The 20330-nt window shown below is 39.7% G+C and overlaps 1 protein-coding gene across 9 annotated transcripts in view; it reads right to left on the bottom strand.

The window, feature by feature from the left end:
• DEK1 (calpain-type cysteine protease family) overlaps positions 1-20330 on the bottom strand; it is a 51840-nt gene that overhangs the window by 30664 nt on the left and 846 nt on the right. For all 9 annotated transcript variants that reach the window (XM_010259363.3, XM_010259362.3, XM_088892388.1 and 6 more), the window contains 7 exons: positions 14544-14794; positions 4254-4436; positions 3857-3992; positions 3437-3567; positions 3097-3211; positions 1949-2978; positions 1388-1498 (listed from right to left, as the gene is read on the bottom strand). In XM_010259363.3, the coding sequence (XP_010257665.1) occupies positions 1388-1498; positions 1949-2978; positions 3097-3211; positions 3437-3567; positions 3857-3992; positions 4254-4436; positions 14544-14794 (1957 nt within the window). The remainder of the gene's footprint in view (positions 1-1387; positions 1499-1948; positions 2979-3096; positions 3212-3436; positions 3568-3856; positions 3993-4253; positions 4437-14543; positions 14795-20330) is intronic.

Here is a 20330-nt window from a genome sequence, read left to right as displayed (position 1 = left end):
CTTCCCACTTCACTAAATGACCCGATCCTTTTTTTCTTTGTCCTAGTTCCCAAAGGAAGTCTCTCATTAACCTCTCCAATTTTTTTGCTTCCCTAGGTGGTATCCTAAAGACAGACAAAAAATAAGTAGGTAGGTTCGCCAAGGTAGCTCTTATCAAGGTGATCCTACTCTCCCTAGGGTTTTCTCCTAACGGAAGCCCTAAGTAGGACATAGGCCAATAGGAGATAGAACATTCAAGGCACTCTGCAATAGCCTCAACTTCCCTACCTTCCAAATTGATGCCCGCTATACAATTATTTTCTAGATTTATTCCCAATTGGAAATTCTTTTAAATCCTTTAATCAACTCTTTCAAATTTGTTACCTTCTCGCCATCACCCCCATCACACAAAATCATCAAATCATCTACAAACTGAAGATGGGTGACTAGGGTCCAACTTCTACCTATCCTCCAACCCCTTAGTATCTTCCCTATCGACCTTAGTGATGACTCTACTAAGAACATCAGCTATTAGGGTAAAAAGGAAAGGTGAAAGTGGGTCCCCTTGCCTAACACCTCTACAAGCTGGAAAGAAATCCTTCACCACTCCATTAACCAAGATTGAGCAATCGCAGGTACTAACACACCCAAACATCCATCTACACCATCTCTCTCCAAACATACAAATCCTCAACACTTCTAAAAAAACTGCCAATCCACCAAGTCATAAACCTTTTCGAGATCCAATTTACAAACAAAACCTCCTTTCCCTAACCTTTTCATCTCCTCCACACTTTCATTAGCAATCAAGATTTGGTTGGTTATTGATCACCCTTGAATGAAAGCCCTTTGAGCTTGGTTGATTATAGATGGGAGAACTTCTTTAATCGTCAACGAGAGCATTTTAGCCTCAAATCCCATGGTATGTTATTCTTTTCTCTTATTTCACTGGTTCATACTCTTTGCCCACATTTCAATTCTTAACAAGTTTGCTCTTTTAATCAACAATAAGCTTTATTTTTGTAATCAACCAGAATAAATTAATATAGAAAAAGAACAAGCAAACCAGAATTAAGATAACAAGACTTTTGTGGGGGCAAAATTTACTCTTAGGTGGCTACGCAGAAATGTTTTAAAGATGTTTCTATAGTAATTTGTAATAATACACATTTTGTATCTAATGTAAGACGGTCAATTGTATAGGGAGGCACACTACAGTTGCAAGTATAGTATTGTGCAGCTCTAATACTGTACATATTTTGCATACTAATGAAATATTACACTTTTCTTCAAAAAAAGGACACCAATGTCAAAAGACACTGGAAAAAGCAAGTGCAAATAATGCTCCTAAAATCCAAAAAAATTCTCCAAATTCCAAAGGTGAACATTGAAAATCAGTGAAGCATACCTTGCGAGGTTTTGAAGTCATAGCCATTTCTTCTGATTGAAGTGAGCGAAGGAATGCCATTATCGAACAAACAACAGGGGATAAAAGCAGAACAGAAAAGCCAAATTCGAACTGCAAAGACAATAATTTCCATGAATAGTAGCAATAACACATCAAACCCAATACTTTAAAAACTGACCCAGATATTGAACCATTCTGCCCTCTCGATATGGATCAGCTGTTCAACCACCCAGGCCAACAGGTGAATGGGTCAGGAGGATACCATAAAAAATCAAAAGAAATAATAATACAAGATCCCAATAACCAATTGAATGGGTCAGGTGGTCAACGGGTTAACCATCTAGGTAAAGAAGTCATTGACCAAGTAAATGTGTTTTTGTAAAATAGCTGCTTGGAGGTTAACCCAATGCAGTATTGTGACCAGGTCACCATGTACTGGTCCAACCAGCTAGGTCAACAATGGATTGAAAACACAAGCCAAGCCACCATAAACATTTAAATCGATTGTCATATTAGACCTTAATGACTTTAAAATATCCTAAACTGGAAAGTCATTCTCACCTGTTGATGCGTGGCATTTATCACTTTAATTGTCTTTGGACGAAAAATGGCCACAACAACTGTTTCAAGGATGAATATAAAACTAAACAAAACCCATGCTCGCTCTGGGGTACCTGCTATTTGATGCAAAACAAATCTAGAGAAATCTAGCCATTTTTCCAATCCATGGCGCCTCAGTTCTTCTGACAATGAAATCTGGTTGGGGATGGTATTGTCTAGGCTGTTTGAGTCAATGACAGTGATATCTGTATTGTCTCTATGATCTCTATCTGCATCTAAGCTACTTCTCTGTAGTAATGCCAGAATAGTGGGATCCAATCCCTTCTCTTTCAACATAACAGCAAAATTTGGATCCAGTCCTTTATCTTGCAATAGGCTAGCCAATTCATGATCACCTTGCCTTGCCCTTCTTTTCAACATAGAAGTAACCCTGGGATCATTCAGACTCTCTTGGAAGGCAAAAGATAAATTTAACTCCAATGCCTGTTGATTGGCTAAAGTTGAAGTGCTTGACTCGCACCCCTGGCTTTCCAGGCCACCACTAGAACAGACCACAAAAGAGTTGGTATGATCAAATTGTTTATCAACAGATGTAATTGCAACCTCAGATTCTTGAACAACAGAACGACAGGAACTACTACGCAATGCTAAACTTGGCCTTCCACTATCCATGCTCTTATCACTATTAATACCTTCATGAGAACTAGCAGTTCTACCTAGAATAGCATTATTCCAACTACTAGCATCACCTGCGCAAAGTGTTGTACTTCTAGAGATGGTTTCAATACCATTAACAAGTGGACCTGCTTCAACACTACTGCTACGCTTCACGCTAGACCCGCAACCTTCAGAAGAGCTCGATGAACTATTCTGTCCTTTACGTCTGAACCCCTCCCTAAGGCGAATTACTGTACTCTGTAGTGCATCTCTCCTTGCAGCTAATGGATTTGTGACTGATAGATGGCGAGAAACAGCAGCCCCTAACAGCACAGATGCAACAACAGCATAACTAATACAATGTCCAAGATACCTGAAGAAAACAGAAAAAGTTAATGGAACCATAAGTATAGAAACAATAACATAAACTAATAAATTCCAATCGCGTGCAATAAAATAAAAAATAAAATAAAATTGAGTCCAGAACAAACCAATAATGCACTCCAAAGCAGATGAGAAAAACACGTGAAGTTCCAGCAACAAATAGTGCTGCAACTCGGCTCTTGAGAAGTTCAAACCCAAACAAGCAAGCACCCATGTTCCAATCTATCAAAGGATCAATTGAACCAATTTAAATATTAAACAATACCAAAAATAGCAAAGCAAGAACATATACAAAGAAAATTGCACAAATGTATGACAAATATTCACATATACAAATAATGCATTGTATGCCATTATCCATGTGTCCATCTTATGTACAAATACATGCATTCCTTGGGTATATGCATGTTTGGGTGCATATGTATAATAAAAAAATGGTGAGCATACCTAGAATAACAACAGCAGCTGATGTAATGGCCCCCAACCAATGGGACTCCTTTGCGGTCAATCCATATAATATGGAGTATACAACAAGTACAAACAAAGACCCAAGATAAAGAAGTCCAAGATGTGAAGCCCTGTAAAAGAGTTAGATCAGAAGAGATTGAAAGAAATGAAATTTAGTTTTGGGAGAACCATGGCCCTATACACTGAAAGCATATCAATGCTTCTGATATGTAAAATACTACTGAAAATGTTCTATACCCATCTTAACCAAAAAACTGGTCACTGCAAGAAATAACAAGTTACTAGAACAATTACAATTCCAACCACCTCTGAAACACTTGTAATGGAAATAATAATGTTGGTTGATCAATATATTAAAAAAATGAGACAGTCTATAAGAAAGAAATATCAAGGACTTGCCTACTAGATTTCCGAGTATATAATTCATTCGGATCTGGTGGTTCGGGTAAGCAAGCCACTGGTCCCACTTCAATACAATCAGAATAAGCAAATTTGTATGACTTCCTAACATACTCATCCACATCTAAGCCAGTACCTGAGGAATACATACATTAAGGAGATTAGGAGATTATCTGGAACCATTTTGAGAAAAAGATTGCCAAAGGTTAGGTCCGTATCCAGTCCACCACTCCCAAGACCCCAGATAGCTACAACCAACATTGGGTTATTGCTTCATTTTAATCAGTACCATTTTGACGACCACTTAGTGTAAGTATGGTCATGCCATGTAATAAATGATGCATGTCCTTTAATTTGGTAAACATTTAAATTAAAATCAGCATGAGCAAATGATTACCATTGAAGACCATTCTGCAAATAAAGAGCATGTTGATTGCCAAAGCAATTGCTGATACACCAAAGAAAAAGCCTGAGGGTGAATAGCGCTTGGATGCATTTGAACCTGCTGTGACATATACAGCACAGAGTTCGTATGCGCAGAGAATTGCAACAGCCAGAAGAAGAAGAATAGCAACAGCCCCTTTTGAAGAAAAGAAAAGGCAAATTAGATTCAATACAAAGAAAATTATCAGTACAAGATTGAAAATACAAAATTTTGAACATAGATACACAGAGGCTTCAACTTGAGTTGCAAGACAGCAGAGTAATGTCAGCAACCCAATAAATGGCCTTCAACAAGAAGGCTTGTCAACCAATAAAAAAATTAAGATTTAATCACTTGTCCCCTACAAACCAAATTTTCTATCAATGAATGTCATATTCCATCAAAGGATCAAAAAGGGTATAGTGAGGGCAGTGTTTTAAAGCACAAGACGCAAAAAAAGTGCAGGGGCCAATTTGCGCCTGAGGCGCAAGGCGCAAGGTGAGGCGTGCACCTTTTTGAAGCAAGGTGCAAAAATACAGAAAAAGCTAAAAAAATCAAAAAAAAAGCCTCAAGGGGCACAGTCGGGGGTCCAGGAGCGGACCCCCAGCCCAGCCGTTAAGCTCAAAAAAAGCATAAAGTGCAGAATTTTAGAAAGGCGTGCGCCTAGGACCTGGGCGAGGCGCACCCTAAAATGTGCCTTGCCTGTGTGCCTAGGCGCACCTTTTAAATCACTGAGTGAGGGTGATGACTGGCTAAGAAACTAATTATGAAACTAAACAGGAATAGAGCAGATCCTAGCTGGGTAAGGACTAGGATATTGCAACATAGGTAAGAAATAAACTAACTCCTAATTATCATCATTTAGGTCTTATCCTACCATGACCACAAGAGTTAGGCAAATGTTTCGATGCTGGCTGCCAACCAGACACACCTACTAACCAATTCCTAATGAAACTAGGCAAACTACTAACAACTCAAAAATAAAAAAAATCATAAAATAAGTACAGAAAAGCTATGACAGATTGGCAGTACCTCTATTACCTAAAAATACAAAAACAATTAAAAAAGTAAACTCCAAGGACCCTTCAAAACATTGGCTCTTGACCCCCACCCCCCACTTTTGAAAATCCCCCTCCCCAAAACTTTCATCCAATAATCAGATAACCCACTCAGTTACCATTCTGTCGAGGAAATTTACAGAATATGCCCATATGCATGCCAGGTGCATTGTTAGACATTTCAAAAACCCTAAAATGCATTTTTCTTGATTTATAGTATTTAGTCATTTTATTATATTGTCAAGAAAAATAACTCTAGTCATAATCTTCCAACAAAAGATCTAGACCAATGTTTTGAAAGCAACGGGCACGAGAAAAGTGTGGGGCTTTCTAACACCCAAGGCACAAGGTGAAGCACATGGATGATGAAGCAAGAAAACATCATACCAAAACAGATCCAGCAAAGAGTTCAGCATGACCCATGCTAACCCCAAGGTTGATAAAAAGTGCCCCCAAATAGCAGAGGAGACAGGGCAATGGAGGAACAAGTGGTTGTTATCCTCCCCTGCTTGGCCACAAAGCACACAAAGCAGATCTTGGAATGACCCCTCTTTTTGCCAAGTTCACTTTTGTTAAGCAGCCGTCCAACACTACAGCCCATACCAGAGCATTGTCTTTGGATGGGGGTAATGGGTTCCAAATTTTAGAGGCAGGAGCATCAGCTCAGTTTCCTTCAGAGAGCTTCCAGGCAAAAGATTTGACTGAAAATATCCCATCTGCACTCCAACTCTAGCTCCAACTATCTTCAGAGTTCAGGTCCAGTGTCTGACTACAGAGCAGCTCTGCCACCTTTTCATTTTCCCAGTCTTGGAAGTGTCTTCGGAAGGAAGGCCACCAGGAGATAGTGCTGTCACTTACTTCACAACACTCGGCCAGTACCACATTCTGATTCTCTGCAATTTGGTATAGTTGAGGGAATAATTCTGCTAAGGAACTGCTGTTGCACCAATTATCTTTCCAAAAACTCAGCCTTTGACCATTACCTAATTTAGGAATTGAACCTCTACTAAGATGCAGAATGATTTCCCTGATTTTCTTCCAGATTGAACCTCTACTAAGGCTGTGTTTGGTTTGAAGGAAAAAATAGGGAAAGGAAAGGAAAGGTAAGACAGGGAAACCCATACAAGGTTTGTAAAGGTTTCCCCTCCTTTCCCTACTTTTTCCTTTAAACCAAACATAGCCTAAGGTTCAGCAATCAAGTTTCTCCACCAACGTTCTCTTTCCTTCTCAAATCTTCAGATCCACTTACACAGAAGGGCCTTTCCTTCTCAAATCTTCAGATCCACTTACACAGAAGGGCATTATTAAAGATTTTCATTTTCCCAATTCCCAGGCCACCTTTCATGGATCTTTTTTTCCTCCTCCTATCCTTTCCAAAGGAAGTCCCTCTGCAGTTTTTCTATTCTCTGGCCACTTTCACCAGAATTGGAAATAGTGAAAGGTTTAGGAGGCAAATTAGAGAGGGAACTTTTTAGAAGGGTGATTCTACCTCCCAAGGAAAGATATTTAGCTTTCCAAGAGGGCAGCTTCTTTTCCATATTCTCCACAACTGGGTCCCAAACCAAAGAAGTGCATTTGGCTCCCAGGGGTAGACCCAAATAAATAAATGAAAAAAAAAACAAATCTGGCATGTCAGCATTTCAGCCAACTCATCTAAATTATCTACCCTACCCACTGGAATTAGTCTCCTCTTTGACCACTTGGCTTTCAGCCCTGCCACTACTTCAAACCAGGTTAGGACCCCTAACAACACTCCCAGTTGATCCACATCCGCATCGATGAAACAAAGTGTGTCATCAGCAAACTGCAAGAGTTGCACCCTCTCCCCTCCAGGAGCCACTTCAAACCCTTTCCACACTCCCATTTCCCTCACTTGGTCAACAAAGATTGTTAGGATTTCCATCACAAAAATGAAGAGGAGAGGGGAAAGGAGATCCCCTTGTCTTAATCCTCTGGTGCTTTTAAAAAATCCCACTGACTGCCCATTCACTAAAATTGAAAAAAAAAATGATCAATAACAGAAATTGTATTCATTGAAAACATTAAGAAAGATGGAATGGATCGAATGGAAAATAGCAGAGAAGGGAGAGATAAACTCTCGTATCTCCCCCAAAAGATGAACAAATTACAAACAGCCTAAAACTGAAAATTTTGGGGAAGTAATACAAGCTTTAAAATAGTCCCTCCATTTTTGGCCAAAATTCATTCTTTCCAAGACAAAGTCCAAACATCACAAGTTGGCATGGTCGTAAGCCTTTTCCAAGTCCAATTTACATAACATCCCTGGCCTGCCCTCCCATTTCCTTGAGTCTATCAGCTCATTTGCCACCAAAACACTGTCCAAAATTTGTCTGCCTGGCACAAATGCAAACTGATATTTTTCTATCACAGTATTTAGGATCTTTTTGAGCCTCTCCGTTAAACCCTTAGCCAGGATTTTATAGAAGCTATTCAGAAGACTAATTGGTCTGAAGTCCTTAATGTTTGATGCACCGTCTACCTTCAGAATTAGACAAATGAAAGTATCATTCAGGCTCCTTTCCAGAGAAGTACTTTGAACAGATCAGCTCTCACCACCTCCCAGCACCACTTGTAAAAGAGATTGGTGAGGCCATCCGGCCCTGGAGACTTATCTATTTCCTGATTTTCCACCACCTGCCAAATTTCATCTTCCAAGAAGAATTTTGTAGTAATACTTTTCATTTCCGACTGGTCCTCACCCACCAGACCTTCATGTTCAAGCCTCTCTAAGAGGTTTAGCCTTTTCCTTGCATTGGCCATCTTGTGAAAGAAGCTAGATTTTCTATCCCCAGCTTTTAGCCATTTCACCTTAGCCCTTTGCCTCCATTTCAACTCATCCTTATAAGCTAGCATGTCCAAAATCAATTTAGCCAACAATCCTTTCTCCTCTCTTCTTCTGTAATAGGACCTCTTTCTTCAGCCAAATCCACTTCTTTAATTGTCCCTAAACAATTTCTTAGTTCTGTCTCTAACTTTCCCTGATTGCCTCCAGGATTTCAAAGTATCTTTGATAGCACTGATCTTCTTTGCAAGGACAAAGGAGTTTGTTCCTTCCACTTGGGTTTCTGATCCATTTTGAGAATAGCAAAGGGACCAGGTCCTCCTCTTCAAACCAGGCATTTTCCATTTGGAAAGGGGTTTTCCTAACCTCCTGATTACCACAAACTAATTGGATGGTGTGGTCAGAGACAGGCTGCGGGAGGGCCACCTGTTTAAGGTTCTAAAATAAATCTTCCATCCAGGAGAAACCAGGAATCTATCTAATTTCACCAACACTTGGTATCCTGATTATTTGTCCAGGTAAATCGTGCCCCTATTAAAGGAAGGTCTATAAGATCAAAGTAGCTTACAAACACTGCAAATCTTCCAACGTCTCTAGTTCTCCGACTTTCTCCATTTATTTCTTCCAAAAATCTGGCCACGTTAAAATCCCCCCTAAAACCCAAGGCAAAGAAGAAGAACCCCTGGCTTCAGTCAGATCCTCCCAGAGCCTTTCTCTTTTTGAACTCTCAGTCAGACCATACACCTCCATAAATTGTCTTTGAATGCCTCCCACCAGTTCCAATAGCAGTGACACCGAGAAATCCCCAACATGTGAAGAGATAAGTTTGCATTTCAATCAATACCAAAGAATTAATAAGCCTTCTGTACTTCCTCTGGCCGACTTGCTCGCCCATCTAACTTGGCCTTGACCCCATATACTCCTTATCATTTCAGCTTTCGCTACTTCCAATATGGATTCTTGAAGAAAAACCATGACTGACTTCCATCTGTTCAGCAAGTTGCACACCACCATACTCCTTCTCCCCAAACCCAACCCCCTCACGTTCCACAATAGCAGCTTTAATTCAATGATTAAACCTAATAAGAGAACCCCCCCATCTCCCACTAAAACGCCTCCCCTCCCCCAACAGACCATCCCCTTTCCCAGCTTTTTTCATTCAAACCCCAAGATAGCCTATCATCTCCCTACTCTTTTTAGCAGAATTTCCCCCTTTTTTGAATTCAACTTTCCTTTTTCTTCTAACCACATCTTTTCACTGCTCTCCAAGTATTTTATCATTTCCTCTTCCAGTCCTGCTATACATACCCCTAGAAATTTTCCAAGACCAGCAATTTCAACGTAACCCAGGCCAAAGCAGAGTCAACACCCTTCCCTTTCTCTCCCCCCTTCCCTCTATCTTTCAACCCCTCCATATTCACCTCATAAAGCTCTAACCCTACACTGCACCCATCCTCTCTACCCAATGGCAACGTATGCACCTAGCTCATATCGTCCTTGTCTGAGTTTTGAGATGTTGGAACTAGAATTCCCAAATCTTTCACCACTACCAGGGGTGTAACTTCCACAGGCTCCAAATCTGATTAAATAATTCAGAAAGCGGCAAATCAATCACACTTGCTCTACACACAACTTTTGTGGTGTCTTCTTCGACTGAGAAATGTTTTGTTGCCCTAAAGCTCTTGCCCAGCTCCCCTGCTCTTTCTGCCTTCCACTCTCAAAACCTCAATTGGATTCCCTCCTCTCTTTGATAGGAAGTTGGGACAGGGCAACTAACCAATTTGGACCTTCTAATACTAAAGGTCCACCCCCACCAAGGTCAATTGGTTTGAGTCTAGACCCAAGTGAACATGAACTTCTTTCAAATTACCCAGCCCAACTGAATACTTTCCCTTCCTATTATCCCCACTTGCCACCTTATGTCCTCTAGGTGTTGTGTCACTTCCCAAATCTCCTACCCTCTCCTAGCCCCCCGCTTTTTGGCCCCCTTTCCAACTGGTAGCAAGTCCAGTTCTTTTAGACATTCCAAAAGGGCCTCTTTTAGCCAAACTTTTGAAAAGCCCACCCAACCTTGTTTGGTATTTAAAATTTGAATCTCACTCTCCATTCGGTCATCCCCTTTCTCCATTGGCCTCCCCAAACTATTGTTTTCCTCCTCGACCAAAACCAGGGTTCCACTTACTTTCGATTCATCCTCCTCTACTTCTTTCCCAAGCCCATTTCCTTTTGCCCCTTCCTACTCCTCTCTCTCAACTCCACCAATGGACACTTTTCCTGCCAAATCCAAACCCCAGAACGAGCAACCCCCTAGCACAATCTCCACTTTCTTTGGGATCTCTTCCCCCACTTTCTCTTTAATACTCACCCATTTGCAGGTCCTCAGCTTTTCAACTGAGTCATCTGTCCCTAGGAAGCCCCTGTAGTGGTTTCCGATCTCCTCATCACACTTGGGCACCAAAGTAGCAATGGTAAACCAAACACTTTAATCCAAACTTCCTTATACTTGTTGGATATCCCCTTTCTTTCCGACAAAAAACTATCGGTTGTTTCCGCTCACCAGTCTAGTGCCAGTCCAATTTGTCCAACACTCCACAAACTGTTAAGAACCCAATCTACCTCTTCCTTCAACAGAAAGATGAAGAGAAACAAATCTTTGATTAATTTTTTTACCCTCCCACTTCTCCCCAGCTCCTTGCTGCCCAATACTCCACTTCTTCCACTAGAAGCTTCCTGTCAAAACAGTCCACTAAGTAACCCTTTAGGAATTCCTTCTAGCAAAAACCCCATCTTTCGATGTTTCTATAAATTGCCTTTCCCCTATCCTTCTTAGAAATGTTGCTTCAAAGCTTGGCCAAACCCCCATCACTATTGTCTTCCTAAAGGAGAAGTTACTTCTAAGTCTGGGGTCCAGCCAACCTAGGTTGTACAATGCCTCCACTCCCCATCTTCTTCCCCCTCCCTTCAAAAAACCGGTTTTCTTCATCACCTTTGAGTGGAAAATATTGGATATTGTCATCACTCAACGACGTTTTTCACCGTCTCTGTTCATCACCATCGACATATTGACCTGTTTCTTTAAAATCAAAATCTTCTCTTTATAACAATGAATTGTTCTTCATCATCCAAGTGATGTACAAAGATTTCAACTAATATTGGTATAGGTGTAAAACAGGTCATGTTGGGCCAGCACGGCAAAGCCAGTGCAAAGTGCCGAGTCGGGACGGCCTACACCTCCATCCCTTGGGACATTTTGGGGGTCAGCACAACACGACCCATGGCCCGAGCATGCACAGGCCCAATATTTTGGGGGGTCAGCCCAACACTAGTGCTAGGCCAGGTCATGCACCGGGCCAAAGTTATTTATTTTAAAAAATTGAAAAAAAAAATCTTATAATTTTAATTTTATATGAATTTTGATGTATACAATTGCTTATATATACAATAATTAAATAAAATTGAAAAAAATGATTATTTGATTAATATATTATATATAAATATATTAAATATATAAATATTATATATATTTATATATATAAATATATATAATATATATGGGTTGGGTCGGGCTATGCCAGCCTGTGGGCCACGAGCAGAACGGCACGACAGTGCGGGCCATGCCGGCCCGACCCGCTAACCTGAAACCCTAAGCCCAACATGGCCCATCGGCCCATACAATCGTGCTGGACCGCGACACGGCCCATGGACCATCGGGTCAGGCCGACTCAAAATCGTGTCGGGCCACGGGCGGCACGGCCCAATTTACACTTCTAAATATTGGTCATCAAAATAATAAACCAAACAAACAAAGAATCTATGCTATCTAAATGATCTCCTAAGAGAACTAAATTAATCACAGCCATGGCCCATGTACAATGTATATAAAACATAAGATTAGAATCATCAAATTGCTTCCTAAGATTAGTGAATTAATCTCGGTCACCCAAATTATGTACCAAGATGGATTTAGAACACGCCAGATTGTAGCTAAAATCTTCATGCAACAATTTGGGGGATGAATTAACCCACTGCTATAGGAGACCACTTTAAGGGTTTAGATTTTGAAGTTCATTTGATAAGTAATTTGAATGGCACTGAACCTCTTATATTAAAGAAAGAAAATTTTATTTAAAGAACAAGGATAATAACAAAGTCGGTGAAGAGTTTTCACCAAAATAGATTTGCATAAACTGACCAAATATCAAGAACCATGAGGAAAACCACGAAATAAATTATTGATTTCCCATTTCAGATTCCAATAACCATGACTCTGACCGGAGATCCCTTCAATTAACATCTTTAAAGTATTTATACCCTGCCATTATTGAGCAAATATCTGCCGGCATTTTGTCCTTGTATGCATTTGTCTTCAAAATTTTACCTATCCTTCTCTTTCTGAACTCCCCTACACACTGCAAATGGAATTACACTCCATAATATATTCAGCTTCTTGCTATCACTGGTCATAGGCCAAAGTGCAAATACTTCAGTCAGCTCCATTTTCTGATTCTTGAACATTTGGAAGTAGAACCCACAAATGAAATCCACGAAACTGCATTTGCAAAGCAAACATAAAATGTTTTCCTCCTCTTCACACATGACAAAGCTATTTGGAAAATTAAAGCCCCTACTTTTCAAGTGATCAAGAGTCCAAATACCATCAAATGCAACCAGCCATGCCAATGCTTTCCACTCTCAGCTATGATATAAATCCATAGCCCAGAAATACTATTTCCTTCCCCCAAACTTCTCATAAGTCTCCCATAAAATGATTAACAATGAACTTTCCATCAGCACTCTCTTTCCACCATCTCTCATCTGGCTCATTACTCCCCCCCCCCAACCCCCCTAATAGCCTCTAGTCAATAACAAACAGCACTGTACACTCCTTCCCAGTCCAACAATGGTCACCTTGTTTTGAATGCGTTGTTAACTATAGAAAACAGCACTGTACACTCCTTCCCAGTCCAGAACTCTCTTTCCACCATTCTTCAAATTGATTTGATGCATCATTTGGATGAGCTAGATTAGATGAAATCTTGGTACATCATCCGGAGGGCTGACAATAATTGATTGATTTTAGGAGATCATTTTGATGGTCCAGATCTTATCTTCATTTCATATGTCACATAACATTGTCAGGATATTTTTCAGAGATATGCATGCATCAGTACAATACTTTGAGGCTTAGATCCTTGGGTTATAATTGGGCAAATCAATTGGATGAGCTAGATTAGATGAAATCTTGGCACATCATTTAGATGGTTATTAGTTGACTAATCTTAGGACAGCATTTTGATGACCCAGATTTTTTGTGTTATTTGGTACATCACTTTCTGTGGCTTTCTAGAATTTTTCAAAGATTACTTGAATGATTGGGATTAGTTCAAATCTTGGTCATTCATGCATACAAACAATGTGTAGGCAAATTTGTGATTGCCCAGTGCAAAGCTTGGGGGAATCTACAAAAGAATAGAACACCCAAACTATTGGTAGGGAGGACACTGAAGTTAACCCCAAAAGAGAGGATGTGATTTTCTAAAAGACGGTCGAAAATCATTTGTTTTCTTAGATAAGCTAAGCACTTTCCTGTAGGGTGGAGATAATTGCTTCCTTACAAGGTCTCAAATGATTCCACCCTGGGCTACGGAAAGAGATCTAAAATTGTCAATGGGTGAACCTACTTTTGTAAGTTTCTATACAACATAACAGCTTTCCATATCTGATCACCATCAAAGCAACAAGTCTTCTCTGACATTTATTCCATTCTCAATATATTCTACGAGCTCTTTGAAGCTATACTTCTGAAAATCAGATTCAACAAAGGATAGAGAAAAAAGAAACCCATACTTCAGTGTGCAGTTGGCTGGAGATTTATTGGGGAAACCAAGATAAACAGAAATGAAACAACAATACCAAGCCTAACTCAAAACTAGCTACAATTAACATGTAACAGGAGAAAATGGAACATTTGATATGAGGATGAAAAGGAGGTCAAGGGAAACAATGACAGAAACATGCAAGAAAATAAAGAAATAGAGAACAGACGGTCATCTATAAATACTAAATAGTCTTTGAAAACCAGGTTTATTCTTGAACTTAAGCACTGAATACAAAAGCAAAAGAACAAATAAACCAAGTGCTCAATTTATAGCTTATAACTGTATTATAAATCAACAACAACCCAGGCATTCTTTCTTTGTAAAGACATCTTACATGGTACATCAAAGAAATAGCATTTTTATTGGGAATAAGAGAAGCTCATAACAATCACTAATATGATGATCATCACCACCTATAATTCAAATGAATTAAAGAGTGAGTTTTTTTATTTTATTTTTGGTGGGGAAGGGGATGCAATAAACTTTGATCCTTAAGGTAGAAGAGTTCAAGAGCAGTACATACTTGAGCTTTGCCATTGTGTTCTCCACCAAAGCATGATAGCATAAAATGCCAACAGAAGAGCAGTGCCAGCCATTATCACAGCCAATCCAATAATATCTCGACCCAAAATTGCAATTAACCAGCTCCCCCAAATGATAAGTACCACAATTGGAGAAAGAACAATTATCCATGCAAACAACGATAGGAAACCACAAATTATACCTAATTGAGGTCCTTGCAAAATGTCTGGCCATTTTCTAGCAAAGATCCAACTGGAAATGCACAAAGAAGGCAAAATAACAAATAAATAAGCAATACTGGCACTAAACAGCAGGTAAGACACAGATGAAAGAAACGTTATATGAAAATTCAAGGAGATACAAGACTGGTAGAAACAGATTTATAAAATGTCCAGGTGTGAAGCAAAGAATAACAATTAAAAATACTTATAGCAATAATAAGAAATGGAAGATCACTAGTCAAAGAAGTCAAAGATGCACATCAAATGTGGTACAATAACCTTCAAAATCCACACCATGTTTCAATTTCAATAATATGATGCACAAATGAAAATTATAATGCATCATTCAAATTACCTGTAAAATAATGGTATAACCAAAAAGATCAACCACAAATAAAAATGAATCATGGCCCAACAACAAATTACACTCAAAGCATAAAAAGAAACTAAGCAACAAATGACAGGAGTTTAGTCTGTAAGTAGAAACCTATCTCACTGTCTTTCCTTCTTTAAAAAAGGGCTTTCTTGGGATTTAGAGTTAAGAAGAGCCATTAAGGATCTAGAAGTATATCAGGTCATTAGCTCTGTTAGTTTCTAGAAAGGGGTTACATTGATAATCCTAAACTTGATTGCAGAATTTGGTCCCAAATTGCTCCTGGTTCTTTCACTTGTGCTTCTTTTTTCAAAACATTATCAGAACCTTAGTCCCCCCCCTTTTGGCCTTTCCCAAGAAATCAATGTGGAGTGGACCAAATAAGGTGGGAGGTTATACGTCTGGAAATCAATATCTATGAGATCTACAGGAAAAAGATCTTCCCGTTGCTTGTCCCCTCTGGGTTCTGTAGCCACCCCATCACCACCTTGGAGTCTTCCTCTATTAGTAGCTGTTGCACTCCTAGATATACTGCAAACTGTACCCCTTAGGGCAGCTAGTAATTCTGCCCCAGAGGAGTCCCCCACACCTACAGGGCAGGAGTACAAGAGAGCCACATTACCACTTTCATTCCTTATAACCCCTCCCATCCCAGAGGGACCTGGGTTACCTTGACTGCTGCCATCGAAATCTAATTTCATAAATACTTCAGGGGGGGGTGCCCAGCTCATATACACCTTATTCTTCCTAGAGAAGCTACTTGCCACTGCTGCCCAATGCCTCCAAAGATCATTAAAAGAGAACTGATGAAATAAGTCCAAAGATTTTGGCCATAAGATTAGCTCTATGCAAGATACAGTCCTTTTAATTCGTGTTTGCTTCTCTTCTTCTCTTGGACTATCCTGGCATTCCTTTCTTCCCACGCTGTCCAGAGCAAACCCATTCTTGCACACCTTCACATTATTCTTCCTCTTCATTGGTGCCAAGCAAAGGTCGACGGATCAAATAGCATGCTTAACAAAGATAAGGTCATCTCTTTTGTAGATTATCCAGGATGCTTACCTACCCATAGAACACTTCCCAACAGAATGCCAAGACCTTAGGGGAATAGGCCTGCACCAAACCTCCTTAAAAGGGAAAACTTGTTGAGACTCAGAACAACAAAGGGCCTTGAAGAAGGAAGCACAAGAGAACTGACTCAAGGGCAAAGATTTCCAAATTCTTTTGTCTGGCTCAGAAGGATCCAAACAAACTTTTTCAAGAAGACTCAAAAGGCCGGTTAGACTCTCAATCTCTTCATCCCTTAAACCTCTACAAAACCCAAAGCCCCAACTTGGTGCCAAAGGAGATTCCAGGAGGGAAGAATTTTGGCACAGGCTCTTTTTTATATTGAGATAAAGTGAATAATGACCGAAAGAGGTCCTTCAAAGGAGCCTTTCCAACCCATGTATCTTCCCAAAAGTGAACTGAATTACCATTACACACATTATACCTGATAAAATTGTGAAGTTGGGGGAGAATACTATGAATTGCCTTCCAAAGTGTTGCCAAAGTTGCCCTCCAAGATACCCCCAGCATACCACCCGTTCTCTGAGTGACCATGCCTACCACCTCATGCAACAATATCTCTCTTTTTCTAGAGGCCACCTTTGCAACCACTTCCCCAAAAGTGTCGCATTCTTTTGCCTAATATTCCCTATTCCCAAGCCTCCCTCTTCTTTGCTTTTACACACCACCTCCCACTTTAAAAGATGATCCTTCTACCTTTCCCCGGTTCCCAAAGGAAATTCCTCATCAATTTCTCTAGTTTATTAGCTTCCCTAGAAGGAACCCTAAAGACAGACAGAAAATAGGTTGGTTGGTTAGCAAGGGTGACTCTAATGAATGTGATTCTACCTCCCAAGGAAATATAATTCTTCTTCCACAAAGCCAATCTCTTTTCAAACTTCTCCACAATCAAGCACCAAAAGCTACTCTCCCTAGAGTTTGCTCCTAATGGAAGTCCCAAGTAGATCAAAGGCCAAGTAGAGATAGAGCACTCTAGACATCAAGCAATAGCTTCTACCACACTATTTTCCAAATTCACCCCTGCTTCACTACTCTTTTCAAGGTTGACTCTCATATTGGACCTTGGTTGGGCTACTAAGGAGGTGAAGTCTTCTTATGGAGTATGTGTTTGGAAAGGAATAATGAGTTTTCAGTCAGCCTTTCTTGATTTTGTTTCCTTCAAGGTCGGGAATGGTTTGAGAATAAAATTTTTCGAAGATAATTGGGTGGGGTTTGGAAAATTTTGTGATTTGTGCCCAGCTGCTCGCATCTATATAGATTAAGTAGGTATGGCAATTTCCTCGTGCCCACAAGGTACTTGGCATCTCCAACCCAATCAGGTTGGGTATGGAGGTTGCTTAGGTAGGCATGGGGAAAAATTTAAGCTACCCGATCGAGGTCGGTATATATATATTAAATTTTAAATATATTTATACTTTCTATAAAATTACAAAAATGCATTTGTTATTTATTAATTATTATTTAATGATCTAATAACTAAAGGGAAGCCCAGTGCACAAGGCTCCTGCCAATGCAAGCTTTGGGGAGGGATAGATGTACGCAACCTTACCCTTGCACATACAAAGAGGCTATCTTCAAGATTTGAACCTTACTCACCCAAGTCGCAATGTAGCAACACAACAATTGTGCCAATGCCCACCGTCATTTAATGATCTAATAATTCATTAACTCTCATTTATTATTTTTTAATGAATATTTCAAAAGTCTTAAAACTTAAAATCAAAGTTCCAAATGACAAAACATCAAAACCCATAAACCGAATAAGATTATAGTGGTATTGTTATCATTAGACGGCATTTTTGTAAAAAAAAAAAAAGAGTAAAAAACTTAAAAGTTAGAACCCTTTACCCTAACTTATCACAGTCGTAAGTCGTAACCACTAATCCACTTCCCTCAAAGTGGAAAGGAAACCTAGCCTCTACCTTTCAGCCCTCCGCCTCCAACTCACCTCACTTGTTGTGATGTTGGCGTGCCACCTCCAACCTCTCCTAAATTGAAAACCACAGTGGAACTCAAAAACTGGCATGACTGCATGAGACAATCTAATCCAATCCCCACTCTCTTCCCTAAGTCCCCCGTTCACTAGCATTGCAGTGGCATCTTCCATCGACAACCACCAACTAGCAGCACAACAACCAAATGGTTCATGTTGTCCTCCCCTTCTAGTTAGGTTGTTCAGCAGCAATGTGACTGGCATCCAATAGGCTTATAACTGGAAAAAAAAATCAGGAATCAAGTCCCCGTTAGAGACAGGACCCCCACCGAGGTTGGAGTGGGGGATAATTTTTCTCCCCATCGAGGGTCAGGGTTGGGGGTGGAGGGTTATTCAACAACGGGGGACGGGAACAAGGAGTATAGTTTCCACCCCAAACCCACCCCGTTCCTGAGGTTAAGCAAGAATATCACCTCTATTGTAGAGAATTTTGAATTGATTCAAGGAAGGGTGGTGTGGTGTCCAAAGTTCAGAATACCCTTTTTGGATTGGGAGCTTGGGGAGTGGATTTGCTCTCAAAATTACTATCAATTGAGATGCAAGTGGATGGGGGGGAATTAAGGTGATGGAAGGAATTGCTAAATCTTTCCACAAGGTTTTATTAAGGAATCAAGCAGAGAGATCGGAGGTGAAAGGAGTTAAGGGAAATCCTATTCCACCTAGGGAGGAAGCTTTTGCTTGGATTGCAGCTTTGGCAATATTCTGACACTGGATTGTATTCAAAGTAGGGGTATACAGTTTGCTGCAAGATGTTAATTATGTGAAGCTTCTAAAGAGAATGTATTACACCTACATTTTGGTTGTCCCTTTTCGAAATTCATATGGTGATTCTTCTTTGGACTCTTCAAAACTAATATGGTGGAATCGAGGACTCCAACAGACATTTTTGCTCATTGGCTTACAATTAGAGGTAATATCAAGGCAAAGATAGTGTGGAGCTGCACACCTTTTGTCATTTACTTAAGTGTAGAAAGAAAGAAACAGAAGGATCTTTGAAGACAAGGCTCAAGGAAGAGATAAAATTGCTCTCTTATGTGGGAAAAGAATAATTGGTTGGATGCTTACCTCCCAGAATTTGAAGGAGACACAGAGGAAGATCTTGGTGCTAGTTTTTGGTCTATTCTTGAATTGGAGTCAAGAAGCTAGTTTTGCTATGTTGGTTATCGCTAGTTTTGCTATGTTGGTTATCCATTTGGTTGTATTTTCTTTTGTGGCTTGTATGTAAGAAGATTATGGCAGTTCTTCATCACCCTTGCCGATGCATTTTCCTTTTCTATTAATAAAGTTTTCTTTTTTATTTATTACCAAAAAAATTATCAAGGGTTGACAGTTTGGGGCACTTTCTTCTTCCTTGACTCTTCATCCAAGAGACCTGTCTTAGAAGATATTTGTGCTCTTTACTTTCCAAAACAGTGGAAATTATTACAAAATGGCAAAGAAACTAACATTTAACTTTTACTAGGAAGTTACATATTTTTTAATCACCAAGAAACATGTATATTTTACCTTTCTCTTATCATAGATAAAGCAGAGAGGGGATGGGTTATCCATCAAAGGCAATAGTAATCAAAGTTTCGGCGATGAAGGAAATAATTGTAAGACCAACCGTTTTGGAGCATTTGAGTTCAATCCAGCAAGGCAACTATGTTAAAAAAGGTCATTGTCTTGTCTGGCTATCATCTAAGAATGAAGATCAGGTGCTTATTCAACATTTTCTGTCTATATCCGTAATAATTAAACAGAACTGAAATAAAAAATCAACATAAGCCTGGACATAACGCAGGACAGCTACAAAAAGAATCCATCAATATAAATCAACCCAGAAAGGGGCACCTGAAATTATTTCCAGCCTAACACTCCACGATCAGAATACTGATAAATGCAGCACATCCTCGTAAGAAAAACTTATCCCAAAAAAAAAAATAAAAAAAAAAATCCCCATAAGCAAGTAAATATTTATAAAAATGGTTTGCATGTACAGTTGTAAATAAGAACAGGAAAAGCAGACGATTAGTTATAAATGAAGCCATGAAATTGATCTGAACGAAACTGAATCAAACTCATACGCAACTAAAACAATGGCATTTCGAATGTGTACGATTGTTGACTAGAACAGGGTGTCAAGCATGAAAA

The sequence above is a fragment of the Nelumbo nucifera genome, chromosome 7, assembly GCF_055504915.1.
Source record: "Nelumbo nucifera cultivar China Antique chromosome 7, China Antique-T2T, whole genome shotgun sequence".
In the NCBI taxonomy this organism is placed as follows: domain Eukaryota; kingdom Viridiplantae; phylum Streptophyta; class Magnoliopsida; order Proteales; family Nelumbonaceae; genus Nelumbo; species Nelumbo nucifera.
This window is presented reverse-complemented; position numbering and strand designations above follow the sequence as displayed.